Here is a 21,924-nt window from a genome sequence, read left to right on the forward strand (position 1 = left end):
TAGTCTGGATCAGATAAGGGTCTCCTAGCCCTGGACAGAAGTACCAAGTCATACATTTCTAATTAGCTAACCATACACAGATTTATACATATGAAATTAGCCAACCCTAGATAGAATGAGTCAACTCCGCATACCAAGAGACTGTAGCCCCGAGAATCAGGAAGGTGTGAATAAGGACAATGACATGAAGGGACACCGACAGGATACCCCCCCTGGTTCTCCAAGTATACTGAAATTGCACGTAGGCAGGCAGGATTGCCTAATGCCAAACCTCTCCAGCAGGAGGCAGAAGAATGTAAGGGGGAGGGTATTCCTACACTGAAATCAACTGTATAAAAGTTGGGTGAGCCCCAGTGTCTGTGTGTATTCCCAGGGTAAGGGGAAGCACCCAACTTTGCATTGTTGTAGTAATAAATGTTCTTTGTTCTCAATTTTTGTCTCGAGCAATTTCTTTAAAGGTACTTTAATTTCTAACACCATGATGAATCCAAGAACTTGAATGCTTGATATTATTCTACTGGATACCCTGTCTATAACCCTGGTATTTCTGATTTCACTTGTGACTCAGACCTCAATGTTGAATAGTTGATTAACCAACATTTATTAAAAGAATACCAGTAGTCATCATTTAAATTTATTGTAATTTATGTCAATAGAGATCAACAGAATAAAAATTCCAAATCTGGCCATGTTCTTTTATATTGTATTCAGTTTAACTGCCACAAATCGACACGGTCCAACACTTCCAACAGAAACTGAAACATTGGGGCACCACAGTTAGTGTCGCAGTTAATGCAACGCTGTTACAGCGCCAGCAACCTGGGTTCAAATCCAGCGATCTTCAAGGACATTCTCCCCATGTTTGCATGGATTTTATCCAAGTGTTCCAGTTTCTTCCCACCATTCAAAATGTACCAGGGATTGTAGATCAATTGGGTGTAATTGCGCGGCACGTGTTCATGGGCCAAAAGGGCCTGTTACTGAGTAGTATGTCTACATTTTTAAAAATCAGGACACCTTGAGATCTCTAAATCTCTCAGTGGAACATTTGTTATTTAGTTATTGCTTAATGAAGAATATTGATCTTCTCCACAATGAGGAACAATCTAGTTCACTCATCTTTAGAGTGGTCCTATTGCATAGGTTATGATGGTGACCAACTACTTGATCCAACTGTAGCATGTACACTTCATATACCTCTTAATTCAACTACATGCAGTTTCACGAGCAATCATTATCCCATTAAGCCCAAATGGAATTCAATTCAAGGATGGTCATTAAAAGAAAAACAGTATTTATCTGCCGAAGTATTATCATTATGCTCCCAATGAGACAAAATGCATGTGGAAGACATTTGCATCATTTCAATTGCAACATAAAACCAAGTGAATGCTTTATGTTTGCTACCTGTCCCAATGTCAAGTGTTAAAATGTACAAAACAGTGCCATAGACCAATAAAATATATTTGTCTACTTACAGAAACAAAATTGAAGAATAGCCTTAAGTTGGAACTAAACTGCAACTCAAAAATGCCATCCTGTTACGTACAGATACTCAAGTCAGACAGCACGGTAGGAACAGTACTGGGCAATACTTTAGTGCTGAGAAGAGCAGTGCACAAAACTGGTCAATCTAAAATCAATGCAGTGACATCCATACCTCATCTTGATAGCTGCCTCGATATGCTTTTTCCAAGCTTGAATCTAAGAAATTCAAGCTGAATTTGTTAATTGGAGGTTTGGAGAAGTATTCATCCATAAGCCTGCCAAAACAGAATAAGTCAAATCTGAGTTCATGCCAGTAAGGAAAAACTGCACATTATATTTTTAATGTAGGAGAATAAAAGACAAAAAGAGTCATGTCTGAACTGCCAATTTGAAAAATCATTATCTACCAACTTTTGTGCAGTTTCCATGCTCAGAAATTGCTCCACAGATCAAAGAATTATTTCTGTAGTTGATATTAACTGAGAATAAACATTGTCCACAATACCTACCAAATTCTTCTCATAGTGTATACCCCAGAATAGCTAAACTAGGCCAAAGCAGTGTAGAATTCTCGTAGGCCGTGTTCATTTGGCACCTTCATCCCATAACTTTCACGAGTATATTACCATAACTGCTGGTTTCACCAATTAATTGGATGTGTTGATGCAGCTTCACAAAGCTCAAGAAACTTGCCACACTTTTCAGAAGAAAGCTGATAGTTTGACACACACTTGATAGTTCATCCCAAAAAAAGTTTTGCCCTCCACTGGAGTTACAGTGAACTCCACCCACAAAATACTGTGCTGGAATTTCCCAAGATTAGCATTAAAAAAGATATGGGCCGCAAACACATTTGGAAACTTAGCATGTGTCACTGGATCAAAACACAAGTTCCACAGCCAACTGAACTAGCTGTTGGATAATTTTCACCAGAAAATACCAGCAGTCCACTGTAGCAGCTAAGAGCTACTTGGTCCAATGAGTGTTGAAAATAAACCCTCGCCTTGCCAGCATTGTCCACATTCTGTAAGATAAGCTCAATCCAGTTGAAATTCTCTAATTTTCCATCTAAAGTTGAGCAAAAAAAAAGCACAACATTGGGGAAATAAAATTTGCCTTGTTGAAAACACACGACAAAAATTTAAAGTTTTCCTTCACAAAATTTAAAACTGACAGATAAATTGATAGTTCCAGAGATAGAGATTACTCAGTAACCTATTGGCTTCAAGGCAAAAATGCTACCAATAGAATTTTGGCTGACACGGCGATCAGAAAATATCCTATTCTATTAGCATTCTTAACGTCACTGACATGCAGAAATCTCACTTTTAAATAAAACGCCAAACGTCCATCAGCAAACAAGATGCTTATCTTTTCTTTTTAAGGCCATTTTTTAATTCTATTTTTTCTCTTTCTTGAATACTTTATTTTTACTTTGTGGGCAGCATGCATCAAGAAACAACCATTAAATAAATACATAAATTGAAATAAAAGAAAAAATGATCAAGTGCAAGTTGTCCATATCTTGACGGTCCCATCCTACCTCCTTCCCAAACAAAGCCCCGAAATAAGAGGAAAGAACAAAGGAGAAGATAGATACGAAAAAAGGAAATGCAAGAAAGAAGGAACTGTTAGAAATCAGTATCCAGTTCGTAGGATCTAATTCCTTTTCTTACCTCGATCTCTAGTAGAGGAAAGAACCAGATGAAGAATAGAATAAGTGTCCCTAAATATTCAACCCTGCATTCTGCAATTATGGCTGCCATACCTGCAAAAACATGTTCTACTTCTTCCTAAAGTTGTAAGTAAATTTTTCCAAAGAAACAACTATGTATTTCCACATTCCATCAGGCTATATCCAGAGGGGAAATCAGACTTCAAGTAACTGCAATACATTTCCTGGCCATCGCCAATCAATTTTAAGAAATTCTAACTGATACTCAAACAGTTTCATTTTAGATTTTATGTCCTCAGTATTTCCTAGGAGAAACTATTCTGGACTCTGTGGTAATTGTTTCACAATAATTTGACATTTTGGAATAATTAACAAAATTCTTAAGTTTTCCCAAAAGGGTTTCACTTTAGAGCACGACCAGGTGGAATGTAAAACGGTCCTGTTTCTTTACCACATCCAAAACATATATCCAATATATTAGAAATTAATTCATGCAATTTCTGCGGGGTAAGATATAGGTCATGCAAAACATTATATTGCACCAATCTATATCATACATCAATTGTATTGGTCATGCAATGCTGATATAAATTGGACCAGTTCTTATCATCAATACTAATATTCAAGTCTGATTCCCATCTTTGTTTTGATTTATATAACTCCTGCTTAGGAGTGCCCAACTGAAGTAAGGAAAACATTATACATGTAAATTTTCTTGGGTTCCCCTTTCAAATCAGAATACCCATTTCACTGCACTTCTGGTTACATTGTGGTCGGTCCCAATTCATTCCTGAAAAAAAGCTAGTAATTGAAAGTAGCAGTAGATTGTATTATTAAGAATATTGTATTTATTTTTAACTGTTCATTAGTTGCCCTTGCAGATAACAATCTTCCGTATACTTTTTTTGAAGGTTTTATTTTTCAAATTTTTCCTAAACATAGGTATCACATCTGAAAAAACAATCCTTCTTACACTTTTACATTTTCTTTTAGTATAATTCACTTTTCAGATACAAACAACTAAAGCAATTAAAGTGACAAATAGAAAAATGGTGAAAAGAAAAATTCAGCACACTGCCAGTCTTTCTAATCTACTTCCAGTCTTTGAGGAGCTTCATTGCTGAGTCTTTATATATTTTGTTTGCTTTTTAGAACCATGGGCTGTTGTTGTAGCTGCGCGCCAAGTAATCTGGATAAGGTTGCCGTATTTTGGCAAAAGTATCAAACTTATTTCTTAAATGTTATTTTCTCCATAGGCACACGGTTATGCATCTCTGTGGTCCATCGAGTGATGAGAAGGGGAAGTCAGACTCCTTTGCTACTGAGAAGGCAATATCTACAAATTTAATTCAGAATTTAGTTAATGTTCTGCCCATGTCCTCTAGGTTTCCCGATAAATACAACTCCGGGTCCAGTGGGAAGTCTGTTCCCGTAATCCTAGTTAATATATTAGATAATTCCAACCAAGTGAAACATACAAGACATCTATCTCGCATCCCCTTCTCCACCCAGTACTCACCATCAATTTCTTCTACCAATCTCCCTCTCTCCCCATACTACTTAGTCTTCTCCAAACTAATACCACCCTCATTTCTCTCCCCCTCCAAACCAACACCACTGGCAACAAGGTCGTTCTCTATTCCACTGAGATTTTAACTGCTATTTGTTACCAACATGAGATTATACTCACTCAAATTCAGAGAACGAATGTTTCTTATAGAAACATAAAATTATGAAAGGGATAGACAAGATAGAGGTATGAAATTTGTTTTCACTGGTAGGTGAGACTAGAACTAGGGGACACAGCCTCAAGATTCAGGGGAGTAGATTTAAAATGGAGATGAGGGAAAACTGTTTTTCCCCCAGAGAGTAATGAATCTGTGGAATTCTCTACCAAGGGAAGCAGTTGAGGCTACTTCATTGAACATATTTAAGGTTCAGTTAGATTTTTTTTACATAAAAAAGGAATTAAGGGATATGGGGAAAAGGTAGCTGAGTCAATGATCAGATCAGCCATGATCTTATTGAATGGCGGAGCAGGCTCGATGGGCTGGATGGCCAACTCCTGCTCTTATTTATCTTCTTATGAAATATTGTTCCTTTGGCAACAAGGACACATATCCTAAAGAATCAAGTATATTATATATGAAAATAATAAATTAAATGTTTCTAAAATTGATACATGTTAGTCAAATCTGGAGTCAAAGGCATTCAGGGATTTAGCATGAGAGTCTCCACCCAAATTATTCTAATGTTGACGTTGCATAGTTTTCCAAGACCATTGCAATTTGTGCAGTTATAGATTAACATAGATCCAAAGTGTAAAGCACAGGAATAGGTCCTTCATCTTGTGTCTATAATAAACCATGATGCCATCCAAACTAATCCCATTTATTTGCACGCAGTCCACATCTCTATTCCCTGCTTCTCCTCGCACCTGCCTGGATTAAACGCCATCCATCGTTTTCTTTGTTCAAATTTCCAACTGATTGATATACAGTACTACAGTATCCTTTGATAACTTTCTTTGTTATCTTCAACTCTATCACTTTTGTATCAACTGCAAACTTATTACACTAATCTATTACAAACAAGAAGACCCAGTACGCAACCCTACAGAACATTATGGGTCTACCTTTACCATCCATGACCAAGCCAATTTTGTATGCAATTTACCAACTCACTGTTGATTCTGCATGACTTGATATTCTGGATTAGCTAACCATGAGGAACTTTCTCAAATGCCTTACAAGCATCCACAATACTCTGCTCAAATTTGAGACAGGATCTCCCTGCACAATCATGTTTACTATCCCAACAAGTCCATGCATTGCCAAATACTAATAAATCCTCTCACTAAGAATAGTTTCTAATAAATTCCCTCAAGTGATACAAATCTTACCAGCCTATAATTTGCTGTTTTATGCCCAACACCCTTCTTAAAGGAACAGCACTGGCTATCCTCCAATCTTCTGGCACCTCACCCATGGCTGAAGAGTATACAAGATCTCTGACAAGGTCCCAGCAATAGTTCAGTATGTTTTTAGTTTATGTAAACTTTACACATGCTTTATCTTTTTGTCTAAATGTAAAATATCTATTTAAATTTTTAATTTTAGACATACAGCATGGTAACAGGCCATTCCAGCCCACGAGTCTGTGCCTCCCAATTAACACCCCCAGTACATTTTGAAAGGTGGAAGGAAAACGGAGCTTCTCGATTGCTGGTGCTGGAAAGGAGTCGGGAGCCTGAGATGTCACAGACTGAGTTAACAACCCTCTGGAGTTTATTCTTGTCCTGAGAGTTGGCATCTCCATATCAGGCAGTGATACAATCAGCCAGAATGATTACCATGGTACACCTGGAGAAGTTTATGAGAGTCTTTGATGACATGGTATGGATTATGAACAAGGAGCGTGGCTGGAGCACAGGTTAATGATCAAAACGTGGGCACGTTTATGACTGGAGTGCTTATATAATTTTCCACTCCATTAAAACTCCTTGGTTCACTGAAAACGTACTATAGTTGAACACATAAAAGAGTGAAAAATCTTAGTTATTAATTCAATGGCCCAGAAAGTCTGCAAGAGGGTGTCAAATTATCTTAGTTGTCCTTCATAAGTTGTGTCGGCTCAACACAAGCTGTCCAACTAGCTGATACATTTAAGAAAACAGCTAAAAGTGTAACTATTAAAAATTTTCAAAATTAAACTTTCCATTGGTGTTATAAAAGATTTGCTACAAGTACCAGCACCATAATCTTTTTTTCCTATGAACTTATTTGTAGGTAATATCACTGTTTATAGGCTGCTTATACAGTACACACAGAGAATTATTGCCAAATAACTGAAAGAGCACAGCCTGCTCCTTCCTGATCTGCATGATAATTCCAATATTCACCTTGTTTCAATAAGAATGAACCCCTTTGCCAAACAAAACATACCTATCTTCTTTAATGACACTGACAAACTGAGCATCTGTTTTTTCCCGAATTTGTTTGGAGCGTAGTGGAAGCAGTCCATCCAGTTGCCTCTCACTTTGAAGCATCTCAAATAGTGATGTCTGACTGTTGTTTAACTTCTCTTCCTCTGGAGGACTCAATAGGCCATTCTGGGCCTTTATACTTCGTCCCGACGACAATGCCTACATGAGAGAAAGGGAAGGGCTCTGTGAAATCATATTTATAAAGAGGGTCTCTGACATCACAAACTTCGACAAATAACGTTGCTGTGATTACACTGTTAATGCACCCAATGCAAAACTTGGGGAAACAACGAGGACTCCAAAAAAAGTGTCCTCTACAAGCTGCCATTTATTGTTATTGGGAAACTTTAATGAAGTTCAGGAGGAAAGCTATTAAAGTTGAAATATTTGCATCTTTAACACAGAAATTATCATCTTAATTTACAGCACAGAAAGAGACCACATGGTTCAACTGGTCCATGGTTTTAAATGTCATCAGAGTGATCTCCCAACCCTATTGCAAAAGCACATTTCCAGTCATTGCTCCCATCATATATTAGTTTGTTTCCCTACTAATACTTGGTGTCTAAATTCATTCATCCTTCAAGGTTGCCGCGCAGGTTGATTGGATAGTTAAGAAGGCCTATGGCATGTTGGACTTCATTAATAAGGGGATTGAGTTCAAGAGTCAAGAGGTCATGTTGGAACTCTACAAATCTTTGGTGAGTCCACATTATAGAGTATTGTCTTCAGTGCCATTCACCTTATTATAGGAAGGATGTGGAAGCTATGGAGAGAGTGCAGAGATTTACCAAGATGTTGCCTGGTTTGGAAAACAAGTCTCAAGAGGCAAGGTACTTTTCTCTTTGGAGCTTAGAAAAATGAGAGGAAACTTGACAGAGGTCTACAAGATTATGAGAGGCATAGACTGGCTGGACAGCCAGAACCTGTTTCCCAGGCCAGGAATAGCAAACAACAGAGGACATATGTACAAAGTTAAGGGAGGGAAGTTTAGGGGAGACAAAAAAGAGTTGTGGGTGCCTGGATGGGTCGGCAGGACATTGAGAGCCGAAGGCACTGTAATGTGCTGTAGTGCTCTATGTTCTAATATATTGTAATGCAAGTCATAAATTGTCCAAGTTAACTTAATCCACACCTGAAGCACGGAGCAACATACAATGGCCCAGATGAAGATCAGCTGCTTATGTCTAAAAACAAAATCTGTGTGTCTCCAAATAAACTTCTTCCAGATTAATAAAACTGCATCTCATAGTATGGTTTGATGTTTCACCGACGCTGGATTTATACCTTTGCATTTTTCCGTTCATCCTGACAACCATTTAGCACTGTGCTCTCCTCTGTACTGGCATCAGACCCCGAGACCAATAAAACACTACAGGAAGGACACGTTGCCTGGAAAAGAAAATCCAGGATTTGGGTTAGAAGATCCATATTTACAAGGGGTTTCAAGCATTATTCTGCAGCATTCAAATACCACTGTGTTCCATCTCAGTACAACTTGTTCAGTTAGTGAATGTATCATAATCCATAGTTGCTAGTTAGGACCAGATAATTTTGAAATGAATATTACAAGTGTTTTTGAATTCACTTCAGTAATATGATCAAAAATGCAATGCTTAGTTGATCCTAGCTGAGTGCTACAATTGGTTTCAATTGCTCTTGGCTAGGAGGGAAGCAAAAAAAATTGGGGTTTCTTCTACTTAATACCTCCACCCTTGAAGTGGAAGGCAATCCTCTGATATCTCTATGCTTGAATAGCAGGATGGCACTCACCGTCCAGGCTCACACATGAAGATGGGCATCTCCCTTCTCAGCGTCGTTCTGTTACCAGCTTACATTACAAACACTCCTCAAACTGCAAGCACACAGATTTTAGTAGAGTCAGGGGACTGTCCTATAGTTTAATTCAACACACAAAGCAAGGTTTGACAGGAGGAAGCACATAAAGATTGAGAATCAACTTCCACTGAACTGGTGAATTGCATTAACCTTCAAATTTTCTCATTTACACTCAGTTTTATTTAGTACATTTACAACAGTGTTACAACAACAGGTTTGTTATGTAACAAGTTATAAATCACTTGCCAAACTATAATGGATACATCTGCCAAGAGAATACTTCAATTAGAACAATTGAGCATTTCTATTTCGCACACGACAGAAAGCAGCACCATATAGACAAGTACAGCCACAAGTTCAGTGATATATTCCTCAAGTATTGATATTCGTCAGCCACTAGACCACAAAGGAAAACATTTAGGAGATATCAAATCTATGCTTTAGGGGTTTGATACCTTTATTCAACATGTGATTTCTGTGCTGGAACCAGGACAAGGAATATTTGCACTGGATTTCAATTTCATGGGTAAAGGACCCAAATTAAAACCCAAGTTCCAATCTAGATCAAATGGAATCCAACCAGATTTGAGACTTCAGAGGAAGCACTTTGTACAACACATCGCCACAGAATACATAGACAAAGTTGAAAAAAATTTCCATCTCATACAAGCTTTAAGTGCTGAATTTAATACAAGGATAGATGCAATATGGGAGGGCGTGCCACGCGATAATGTGGGGCTAGACTTGAATTCCCTGCTCTCTCCAAAAAAGTTTTAAAAAAGAGTTAAGCAGCCTGAACTGACTGCAAGAAAATAGAAGAGGAAGCTATCGAAAGACCTTCAGAACAATAAACAATGCCTCCTAAGATAAACTGACTGTTGCTTTTCAAGAACTTGAACAAGAAAACGAAGCTGATCAAGAGAGGCCAACCTCGAAGAAAGATCCTAGCACTCTCCGTATAGCAAATTCCTGTGGTGACAGAACTGGAGCTGGGGAGACCTTTAACATTGCTGTACAAGGTCTCCCCTGACAATGGCCGACTGCCACGGGTAAAGAAGTGACACTGTGTATGTGCGAGGAGTCATGCATGCCCAGAGCACAAAAAAATGGAGGCAATTTTTAAAAAAGCTCAAGAAGCCTCCTGATCCAGTGATCAAGAAGAGGAGCTTGAAGAAGAAATGTGCGTTGAACACAGAGTTTTGGCCAAAAAACAGAAGAAAATAAAGGAGTTTATATATATCTACAACTGAAATGAAGTATATATATTCTTTCCAGAAAACTTTGTTACAGTTAACAATGGAAGTTAAAGAGTGTAATGAGGGTATAATTAAAGATAAGAGTTCTACGAAGAAGGTGGAGAGAATGCTGTCTCAAATGGAACAAAAATTTGAAGTGATAGATACAAAAATTAAAGGCAATGAATTTAAAATTCAACATGTTAAAGAGCAAATGAAGAAAATTCAAGTTGAGGTGGCTGTAACTAAAGATCAATTAACTCAAAAAATTGAGTAAGAAATTTTTAGTAGCAGAAATAATATAAAAAATGTTGGACTTAAGGAAGGCGACGAAGGGCAAGACATGAAGACTTTTTCTACAAACTTTGGGCGGGGTCATTGAATTTCAAGGAGATATTGAGAATGAAAGCGCTCCTCGAGCATTACGACCTAGGCCACAGCCAGATCAAAAGCCACGTTCGATTCTGGTCAAGTTGTTTCGTTATGAAGTGAGGGAGAAGATCTTGGAGCTGGCTGCAAAGCCAGCAAAGGAGAGACAATCGCCATTGATTTATAATGACAAGAAGATTTTCTTTTACCTTGATATAAATTTTGATTTGTTGAAAAAAATAATTTAATGCTGTTAAAAATGTGCTATGGAAAAAATGTTACACTTTTGTTTTTAAGGTACCCAGCAGTGTTCAAGGTTTTTGTTCCTGAGGGTAAAAGAAGATTTTTTTTAAGGAATGCATTGAAGTGAAAGTGTTTACAGATTCATTGCCTGAGAAAATGAGATGAGAACTGGGAGATATGTGGGGAGAGAGAGGGGAAGTGGAAAGATTGTAGTTAGGGATGTAGAATGAAATGATTCAAGTTATAGGAGGAGAGAGAATATTAGAGAGGACAGCGAATATTAGAGAGGACAGCTTTTACCTGATAGATCCATGTAAAAAAATGAATCGATCATTATAAGTTTGAGTATATTTGAAGCACAAGAGATGGTATAATTTTGGGGGCGTTAGATAAGAGTATGAGCCTGGTCTCTGCAGAATCTAGTGGGCAGGTGTGGTTTTCGATCATAACTTCTATAGATCAGGGGTATAAAGTTGCACTGTTAATAACATACGCCGGGGTGGGGGCAGGGTTTCTCTTCTTTTATTTGTTTCCTTTCTTTTTCTCTTTACTACACCTACATTTAATAATTGCATTATGAAATATTTAGTTTAGATTTTTGATGCAAGAGGAGTGGAGATGGAAAGTTGGACAGTTATTGGATTTTATGAAGTTTAGATGGCTGATAAATTGAATTTTATTAGTATTAATGATATTCAGAATCAAACAAACTGGAAAAAAATATAAGTTTATATGAAAAAGATTAAAACAGACAGCTTTTTTTTTAAACAGGAAACATTTAACGGAAAAAAACAAAAATTAAAAAGAGATTGAGTTGGAACAGTAATGGCATCATCTTTTAATTCTAAGGCTACATCAACATTAATTAATAAAAATTTACCAGTTAAAATATTGGATATTAATATAGATGTAGCAGGGAGATACGTTATGGTGAATTGTCAGATTTATTCAGAACAATGGAGCTTAATGAAAGTAATATGCACCAAATGTTGATTATGACAAATTTATGCAAGATGTCTTAATGAATTTATCAAATGCCAAAGGAAAAGTTAGATTGGGAGGGGATTTTAATTTTGCTTTAGACCCTAAATTAGATAGATCAGGAGATAGAATGATGAAAAATAAGGTATCAAAAATGGTAACAGATTTGATGAAATATATGGATTTAGTGGATATATGGAGAAATTCCACCCAAATGAAAGAGATTATTCTTTTTAATTTAAAACTTATTCACGGATAGATAGGTTTATAATTTCTGCACAACTTCAATATAGAGCACAAAGAGTGGAATATCAAGCGCGGGTTTTATCAAATCATTCACCTTTAATTTTGTCTATTTCATTGGAAGAAGAACTAAAGGTAGGTTATAGATGGAGGTTAAATACTATTTTGTTGAAGAAAAGAGAATATTGTGATTTTATGAGGCTAAGATTTTAAAAATTTCTAGATACTAATAAGGGTTAATAATAACTTAATAATAAGTTGTGAGTAAGTTTGTATTATGGGATTCAATGAAGGCATATTTGAGAGGTCAATCGTGTCTGCCTGTCCCGCATCGGACTTGTCAGCCACAAACGAGCCTGCAGCTGACGTGGACTTTTTACCCCCTCCATAAATCTTCGTCCGCGAAGCCAAGCCAAAGAAGAAAAGATTTGAGAGGTCAAATAATAAGTTATACTTCAAAAATAAAGAAAGAATATGAAAGAAGTAACTCAATTAGATAAAGAAATAATGAAATTGGAGAAGGAAATTCAAGTACATAAAGATGAGGAGTGAAAATCGTTAGAGTTGAAGAAATTAAGACTTAATGTTCTGCAGACTTACAGAGTGGAGAGAGATAATAATGAGAACATGGCATAAATATTACAAGTTGTGTTAAAGAGTCCATAAAGTTTTAGCATGGCAATTAAAAACAGAACAGATTTCTAGAACAATAATTGCAACTAATAAATTATCAGGACAGATAACATAAAAAATAGGAAATAAATGATAATTTTAAAGAGTCTAAGAGAAATGATAATAAAATGAGACTATTTGAGACAAATTAAATTACCGTGTTAAAGGAGAACTAAAAGATAAGACTGAGAATTTTTCAGAAAAAGAAGTTTGAGATTTTAGTATCTCTTCAGAATAACAAGGTGCCAGGTGAAGACTGTTTCCCACCAGAATTTTATATAAAGAGTTTAAGGGCTATAAATACCTGTATTGATGGAGGTACAAGGTCAAATGAAAGAGGTTTATGATCTACCTGAATCTTTTAAAACAGCATTAATAACTGTAATTCTAAAAAAAGGGAAAGATTGTTTACAGCCTTCTCCATATAGATCTATATCACTATTGAATACAGACTATAAAATTGTAAGCCAATAGGCTAGTTGAATTTTTGCAAAAATGAATAAATTTAATCAAACTGGTTTTATTAAAAATAGAAAAGCAACAGATAAATTGTTAAGTTTGGTAAATACAGCACAAAATAGGAAGATTCCCACGGTAGCATTAGAAGCAGAGAAAGCATTTGATTGATTGGAAAGGGATTTTTTATTTAAGACAAAATGCTTTTGGGATTCCAAATACTTTTATAAACTGGATAAAGGCATTGCATGATTAACCAAAAGCAAAAGTGATTACGAATAAACAAATCCCACAACACTTTTTGCTTGAAAGGTCTTTTAGACAAGGTAATCAACTTTGTTTGCATTAGTGATTGAACTATTGGCAGAAGTAATTAGAACTGATAATGAAATTAAAGGATTTGAAGTAGGTAATAAAAAATAAAATTCATTTATTTGCTGATGATGTTGTAGTATATTTAATGAGACCAGAAATATCTTTAAATAAGTTGAATGAGAGATTAAGAGTATGGGTCAGTAGCAGGTTATAAAGTGAATGTTGATAAGAGAGAATTAAAGTCTATGGTGGATATGGATTACTCTTAATGTAAAAGATAGACAAAATTTAAATGGAAAAATGAAGCTATTAAATACTTAGGGAGTAAAATTAGTAGAAATACGTAATTTGTTTAAACTAAAATATTTGCCATTGTTAAAAAAACTGGATTTGGAAAGATTTACCAATAACGTGAACAGGATGAGTGAATTGTATTAAAATGAATATTTTTCCAATAATACAATTATTTGTTTCAATCATTGCCCATTCAAGTACCAGAATTTTTCTTTCGAAACTTGAATAAAATAATACATGAATTTCTTTGGAAAGGTAAGATGTCAAGAATTGGTTTAGAAAAATTAATGTGGAAATTTCATCAGGGTGGATTAAGACGACCAAATTTTAAGAATTATTTTAAAGCAGCTCAAATTAGGTTTTTGTCCTCCTGTTATCAACGGGATGGAAAAACCAGCTTGGATTCAAATAGAAATTAGTAAAATTGGTGAAACTATTCCAGAGTTAATTTTGTATAAATGGAATAGTGAGTTGTTTAAAGGAACTAAAGATTTTTCCATAATGAAATATATTTTAAACATGCAATAGGATTCATATTGAGAGAGGAAACTATTAATTACCAAAAATGTTGTTAAAGTAAAACAAGTTGATTTTGTTTTAAATAATTCTTTATTTGATAATTGGCACAGTAAAGGTAAACAGAGAATAAAAGATTGTTTCTTAGGATCTTTTTTCTTAACTTTTGATTAATTAAAGATAAATACAATGTACATAATAACACAATTTTTGCATTATGATCAATTAAAAATGTATTTGAAAGAGAAACTGGGAGTAGATTTAAGACTCCCTAAATAAAGTCAATTTGAAGATATAAGATACATTTGTTGTTAATAAATTTATTATTAATATGTATATAAAATTACAAGAGACTGTAAAGAAAAAAGATTTATATAAATCAAAAATGTGATGGGAGAAAGATTTAAATATATAAATTAAGGAGGAGATTTGGTCAACATTAAGTGTTATGAATACAGTAAATGTTAGATATCAAATGGTTCAATGTAATTTTCTGCATCAATTATATTATACTCCACACAAGTTAAATGGTCTTAATCCTAATTATTCAAATAAGTGTTTTCGATGTGAGAAAGAAATGTGGATTTTTTTGGTCTTGTAAAAAAAGTGGAAAGGTTTTGGAATGAACTGAAGATAAAGATACAAAAGATCCAAGAATATTTTAACTTGGAGATAGTTATGAAATATAAAATTTAAATTGGACAATACCAAGAAAAAATTTAAGTTTTGCAATAGCAATTGCAAAGAAATGTCTAGTGACATCATGGAGGGATGATAGAGAAGTGTTATTAAGTAGATGGTATAGTGAGATGTGAAATTGTATTCCTTTGGAAAAAATTACGTATAGATTAAGGAATTGAGTTGAAAATTTTTATAGTATTTGGAAACCGTATATGTATTTGATTATGGATAATTTTCCATCCACCTCTATCTTATCCACTCCTCTTAATTAGTAATTTTTAATAACAATTAATGATTGTCTATGCTAATATTGTATATTAAATGCTAGGTGTTTCTTTCCTTTTCTTACTTTTAGGTGGAGGGGGGATGGGGATTTGTATCATTGGTCATGGATATTTGATTAATGTTTTATTCAGTTTTTCCTGTAATGAAGCAAACAATTAAATTTTTTTTTAAAAAAGGATAGGTGCAATTTAAACTCCCATGGACTGGGCAGTACTTTATCTAGTTTATTATTGAAAGTTTCACCTTTTTGTGACAGATACATCAAAAATATTTCCAGTGGTCAAAACCACAAAAAAAAGCTTCCGAGTCACAAAATGTTCATTTTATTGTATTTCACTCAAAAGTAGCAATCACCAACCACAGCAAGTCAAAATGCAAATTAAAATCAACTAATTTAGCTTATTGTATGATTGAAGCTGGGTGTAGAACAGAAATTGCCACTCTTGTCAATATATCTGCAAGTTCTGAAACCAAACAGTATACAGGTTTCAGTACACCTACTGACAAAAATCCCAGTCAGTATGGTACAATGCAGTATATCCACTAGATCACAAGACATAGGAGCAAAAATATAGGCTATTCAGCCCATTGAGTCTGCCATTTAATCATGAGATGATCCATTTTCCCTACTCAGTCTGACTGTTTGGCCTTCTTCCCACAACCTTTGATGCCCTGGCTAATCAAGTACCTATCAATTTCTGCCTTAAATGCACTCAATAACACAGCTGGTGACAAAAAATTTTTCATAGTTATCACCCTCTGGCTGAATTAATTCCTCTGAATCTCTGTTCTCAGCAGACACCCTTCAATCCTTGCCCTTTTAACCCAGACTCTCCCACCATAGGAAACAACCTTTCTATATCTACTCTATCCACACTTTTCAACATTCAAACTGTTTCAATGAGTTACCCCCTCATTCTCCTAAATTCCAACAAGTAAAGGCCAAGTGCTGTCTAATGCTCCACATATGATAACTCTTTCATTTCCAGAATCCTCCTTGTGAACCTCCTCAAAGGCTGATCTGCTACATTGAGATGTGCACAATTTCAGAATTTTGTAAGTTTTGTCTAACAATTGTGCATGTCATGCTCAACAGGCTGCTCAGTCACTACCACCCACCCTGCGCCTCATTCAATTTGCATTGGTGGGGGGGGGGGGGTGGGGAGAGAATGTGCTTGTCAAACAAAGGCTTAGCACGGAGCCTGATCATTGAGGCACAGCGCTCACCTCAAAGCAAGCAATCGTACCACTGGTGCATGCTACAAACACGGCAGTTGCACTGCTGCTGGCAGGGGCCGCTGTGGTCAGCCTTTTCACCGGGGAAAATAAGCAGCGGTGGCGACTCCTGAAAGCACAGCCCTCCCAAGGGAAGGTGATCCATGAAGCTGCGGTCCCATTTCCTGCACAGTCACTGCATCTCCGTGGGCTTGATGAAGCTCGGTGAGTAGCTTGAATACTTTCCTCCTGTCGCCATCTTGTAGATGAAAGCCTCCACTATGTTTGTATTTCAGTGCCCAAAATGGTGGCACCAAAATGTCATGTTTGCAATTAAGACCAGGGAAGGGTTGGGGTGATTTTTTTGTGGGGGTGAGGGAAGGGGTGTCTTATATGTGGTCAAATATGCAGTTCTACTTGTCAAACTAGAGGAAGAATGCGACTGCGTTGAAGGGCAGAGGAGGATTCACAAGATATAAGAGTAGAAGTAAGCCAATTGGCCCATCGAGTCTGCTCCACCATTTTATCATGACCTGATCCATCCACCCACTCTGTCCCAGTATGTTGCTCGAATTGGAGTATTTCTCTTATAAAGAGAGATTGGATCACTTTTCCTGCAGCAGAAGCAGCAATGGGATGACTTGATTAAAGGTATACAAAATTATGAAGAGGAAAGAAATTACCAGTAAATTTATTCGTCACATTATTCCTAGTACAGGGAGATAGGTTCTTCTAAAAGCACTCTAAAAGGAAAAAGCTAACCTTTGTGCAGCCATAAAAAGTGGTGTGGTCTTTGATGACTGGTTACACATCAACAGTGGCCATTCAGCAGAAATCCAGCAACCCGAGTCACCTCTTTCAGGGAAACATGTGTATCTCTGCTCTACAACGCTGTCCAGGGCCCTACCAGCACTGCCCTGGTTTAATTTTCCAAAATGTAACACCTTCCACTTGGACAAGTTAAATTCCATCTGACATTCCTTGCCCCACTTCCCCCATTGATCTAGATCTCATGGCACTTTCCCATTCAATCATGAATCCATTTCAATAAGCAAGTGAATTACAATTACAATTTGATGCACTGGGTTTTGTGTTCACAATATGGTCTGCTTGAGATCAGATAAATTAAGCAAATGCGATGATCACCTTGGAAAAACACTCAAATCCAGACCAGAGTGATCCAAAGCTTCTGCTTGCCTGCTACTTTAATTCTTCATCCACCATGTCTGTGGCCTCCTGCACTGCTACATCGAGGTGCCATGCACTAAGCTTTGGGATAGTACCTCATCAATTTTGTATTAGATTTCCATCATCTGAATGATGGAAATCTAATTCAAGTAACCTGTTTATTGTCATATGCATGTACAATCCTGAAATTATTTTTATTTTCCTTCACGGAAATTTCCTGGCTTGATTTTTGACAGTTGTTTTCATTTGAGTCAACTCACTCATCTCATTTAATGTTTGCGAGTGTTTGCTTTGCATAACATGGCTATAGACCTGTCAAAGTAACAGACTACAATAATTTATTGGCCATTATTATGTGAAAAATTGCTGCATAAACATAACGTACTTTCATTCTTAGCTTTACTACAAGTACAGCTGAGGAGATAGAAGAGCTGAGCAGCCATTTTTATTTTGGAATTTATTCTCCCCACACACTGAAGAAAGCAAAAACTTAAAAAAAATTAATCATAAACCAAAACTTCAAATAGGGCGATTAAGTTTAGACGGTATGCTTAAATGAAATTAAGCAGTAGCGTTAATATTGTATAACATCAGTCTTGGCAGATAGTAGTCCAACTCCTTTGGAGGTCAGTTGAGCGCAAATCAAGAGCTATAAACCTACTCAAGACCTATACCATAGCAAAATCGTCTCTCATATTCAATTTTGCTCAAAATTTAGAATTTCAGGTTGATGACCTTCAGAATTGGGGAAAAAATTGACAACAGGTGTGCTTCAAGTTGCCAAGAGAGGGCTGGGGAAAATAAAAGGATTGAGAGCATTTTGGGGGCCATGAACTCGGGGGCCATGAACTCGGGGGCCATGAACTCGGGGGCCATGAACTCGGGGGCCATGAACTCGGGGGCCATGAACTCGGGGGCCATGAACTCGGGGGCCATGAACTCGGGGGCCATGAACTCGGGGGCCATGAACTCGGGGGCCATGAACTCGGGGGCCATGAACTCGGGGGCCATGAACTCGGGGGCCATGAACTCGGGGGCCATGAACTCGGGGGCCATGAACTCGGGGGCCATGAACTCGGGGGCCATGAACTCGGGGGCCATGAACTCGGGGGCCATGAACTCGGGGGCCATGAACTCGGGGGCCATGAACTCGGGGGCCATGAACTCGGGGGCCATGAACTCGGGGGCCATGAACTCGGGGGCCATGAACTCGGGGGCCATGAACTCGGGGGCCATGAACTCGGGGGCCATGAACTCGGGGGCCATGAACTCGGGGGCCATGAACTCGGGGGCCATGAACTCGGGGGCCATGAACTCGGGGGCCATGAACTCGGGGGCCATGAACTCGGGGGCCATGAACTCGGGGGCCATGAACTCGGGGGCCATGAACTCGGGGGCCATGAACTCGGGGGCCATGAACTCGGGGGCCATGAACTCGGGGGCCATGAACTCGGGGGCCATGAACTCGGGGGCCATGAACTCGGGGGCCATGAACTCGGGGGCCATGAACTCGGGGGCCATGAACTCGGGGGCCATGAACTCGGGGGCCATGAACTCGGGGGCCATGAACTCGGGGGCCATGAACTCGGGGGCCATGAACTCGGGGGCCATGAACTCGGGGGCCATGAACTCGGGGGCCATGAACTCGGGGGCCATGAACTCGGGGGCCATGAACTCGGGGGCCATGAACTCGGGGGCCATGAACTCGGGGGCCATGAACTCGGGGGCCATGAACTCGGGGGCCATGAACTCGGGGGCCATGAACTCGGGGGCCATGAACTCGGGGGCCATGAACTCGGGGGCCAGAAAGGCCTATTACTCTGGTGTATGTCTAAATTTTTAAAAATTAGAAAACATGCAGAATAGCATCAGCTGAAAGAGGGTGGCAGCTAATCAATCTGGAGGAAGTTCAAATAAAAGACAAAGGGGGGAAAAATGTATCGAAACTGTGACATATAGTGAATGTTGAAAATCTGAAATAACAGGAAATTTTGTGGAGGCACTGATCAGGGAGCTTCTCTGGAAAGAGAAACCAAAGCAACACAACTGGATAAATTAAAAGTAAAAATAAAACTATAGTTGATGAAAACCCAAAACAAGAACTGAAGATGCCAAAAAGACTCAGCATCCAGAGAAAGAAACGGAACCCAACGAGGTACCCACTCCCCCACCAGGAAATATTTGATCATGAATACCAACAATGCCCCTCTCAAACGATGCCACCCAATCCCATAAACACTCCTAACTCCCCTCCCACTCAAACCTATCCAATCCTCTATTCATACCTTTTAACAAGAAGTCACCACCAATCTGAACCATTCATTTCATCTCACAAAAAATTAAATGTAATTATTTAGCACTATGAAGGGAACTAATATCTCTAGTTACTGCCCTGAAAAGGGGAAAAAAACAATTGCAGGTGAGGAGATGAGACTGAAAAGATTTAGAGGTAATAAAGATGTGCAACATGACAGAGGAAGAACTTTGTAAGCACAAAGGTTGTGACAGTGTAGACTTCAGGGACTGGATAGCATATAGCCAGAGAGGATGAGAGTCAAAATACAGGGAAAGTTGTGTAACAAAGGTACATAACAAGGATCCCAGTCATTTACTTCAGATCATTAATTTAGACAAGAAGCATGGTAATTTAGACAGTGAGACCAATATTAATGGTGTGACTTACAGAGAAAATGACGTACAATTTAAGAAAGAAATATGACACATTTGTTGGGGTATGGCTATCTTATTTGCAGCATATAGGTATGCAGATGTAGCTACACCCTTCTAAATAGAAGGTAAAAATCCATTCTAATAGTGAAATGACAGATAAGTGATGTGGGTCAGGGCACAGAAGATGTGTTCTTGTTTTGTATCTTTTTCATTTTACTTTATGTTACTCTGGGTTTATATTTAGTTCCTTTAAGGGTCGGTGACTTTAAATTTTTGGTTCTTTCTGTTTGTTTAATTTAATAATCTTTTCTTTGGGCTTTTAGGGTATGGGAGGGAATGGAGAGTGGGCAGGAGGAAAAATGGACTCTGAATGTAATATATCATTCTTGAGAAGGTGGCACTGTTGTTTTGGATTTGTGAGAGTCTTGGGAAATCAAAATTAAAATATTCAAAAAATGGTTTCACTCAACTTAAAAGAATAAAGAAATTAAGATTAATAAGTTGAATGGTTTACTTCAACGGTGAAATGACAAGTTCATCTCCCTGAACATCTGCTTTAGTAACTCCTTCAATATACCAGTAGGTTCTTCCATCCAAATAATAAATTACAAATTAAAATAAATTTACATTTCCTATTCAGTTCATGTTATTTTCTAAACCAATATTAATAGTGGAGCACCTTTCCTCTGATCTTTCATTTTTTACATAATGTTCCAATGGTTTGACACCGATTAAAGCTTCTTGAATACTCACCTTAGTTTTGGTCAGTATGCTGCTAGGTTGTGTTCCTTCAGTGGCAGCCTCACTTGTTATTTCTTGGTGTTGATTAGGAACAGCGAGGGAGCTGGTGTCTCCCATGGCATGGCAAGGTACCAGCGTCTGGGAGCAGGTACATACAGGATGAGCCAACTTTCTTCCAGAAATAAGGAATGTCTGCAATCCTGCGAAAACAACAGACAGGAGCTGCTCAAATCAAATTCCTTCACCACATGAGGAAACTCAAAATAAGAGCAGTAATGTGGGAAAATTGACCTAAACACATGTGGATGACAAAAATAAGCCTATTTTGGAGGAGCAACAAACTGCTCAAAAAAAAACCAAAATAATGACACTTTATTGCAATATACGCCCAAAAATAATGAAAGTCTGTGCATAGGGCATAATGCAAGACAACTAATATGGGGCGGCATAGTTAGCATAGCGTTTAGTGCAACGCGGTTATAGTGCCAGCCATTGGGACTGAGGATTGAATCCTGTGCTGGAAGGAGTTGTACATTCTCCCCACCTGGGATTCCCCTGGGGCTGTAGGTCAATTGAGTACAATTAGGCAGCATGGGCTTGTGGGCTGAAATGACCGGTTACATTTAAAATGCAAATTTAAATTTAAATATTCAACATTCTGTCCTAAGTAGCAAGCTCTGCTCTGTACTTTTATAGCCATGGGCATCAGACTCCATTAACAGGAACCTATCATTTTCTCAGCAGTAAAACCTCTTTAGAATGCGGTAGTTGGGGTCCACGATTTCATGCCACATAACAGACGAGTCACGGAACAGATGGATACATGTTATGAT

The 21,924-nt window shown here is 37.8% G+C and overlaps 1 protein-coding gene across 11 annotated transcripts in view; it reads right to left on the reverse strand.

Annotated features, from left to right (window-relative positions):
• The window catches only part of adcy9 (adenylate cyclase 9), a 96,821-nt gene that overhangs the window by 35,199 nt on the left and 39,698 nt on the right, over window positions 1-21,924 (reverse strand). For 10 of the 11 annotated variants that reach the window (XR_011347144.1, XR_011347145.1, XR_011347143.1 and 7 more), the window contains exons 2-5: window positions 21,104-21,291; window positions 8,436-8,540; window positions 7,108-7,307; window positions 1,661-1,763 (exon numbers count right to left, since the gene is read on the reverse strand). Coding sequence is in view for 5 of the 11 variants with exons in the window: in XM_069905367.1 (XP_069761468.1) it covers window positions 1,661-1,763; window positions 7,108-7,307; window positions 8,436-8,540; window positions 21,104-21,291 (596 nt within the window). In the remaining 6 variants the exon portion in view is untranslated. The remainder of the gene's footprint in view (window positions 1-1,660; window positions 1,764-7,107; window positions 7,308-8,435; window positions 8,541-21,103; window positions 21,292-21,924) is intronic. The other variant, XM_069905364.1, reaches the window with a different exon arrangement.

Source organism: Narcine bancroftii, chromosome 12, assembly GCF_036971445.1.
Source record: "Narcine bancroftii isolate sNarBan1 chromosome 12, sNarBan1.hap1, whole genome shotgun sequence".
Lineage (NCBI taxonomy): Eukaryota > Metazoa > Chordata > Chondrichthyes > Torpediniformes > Narcinidae > Narcine > Narcine bancroftii.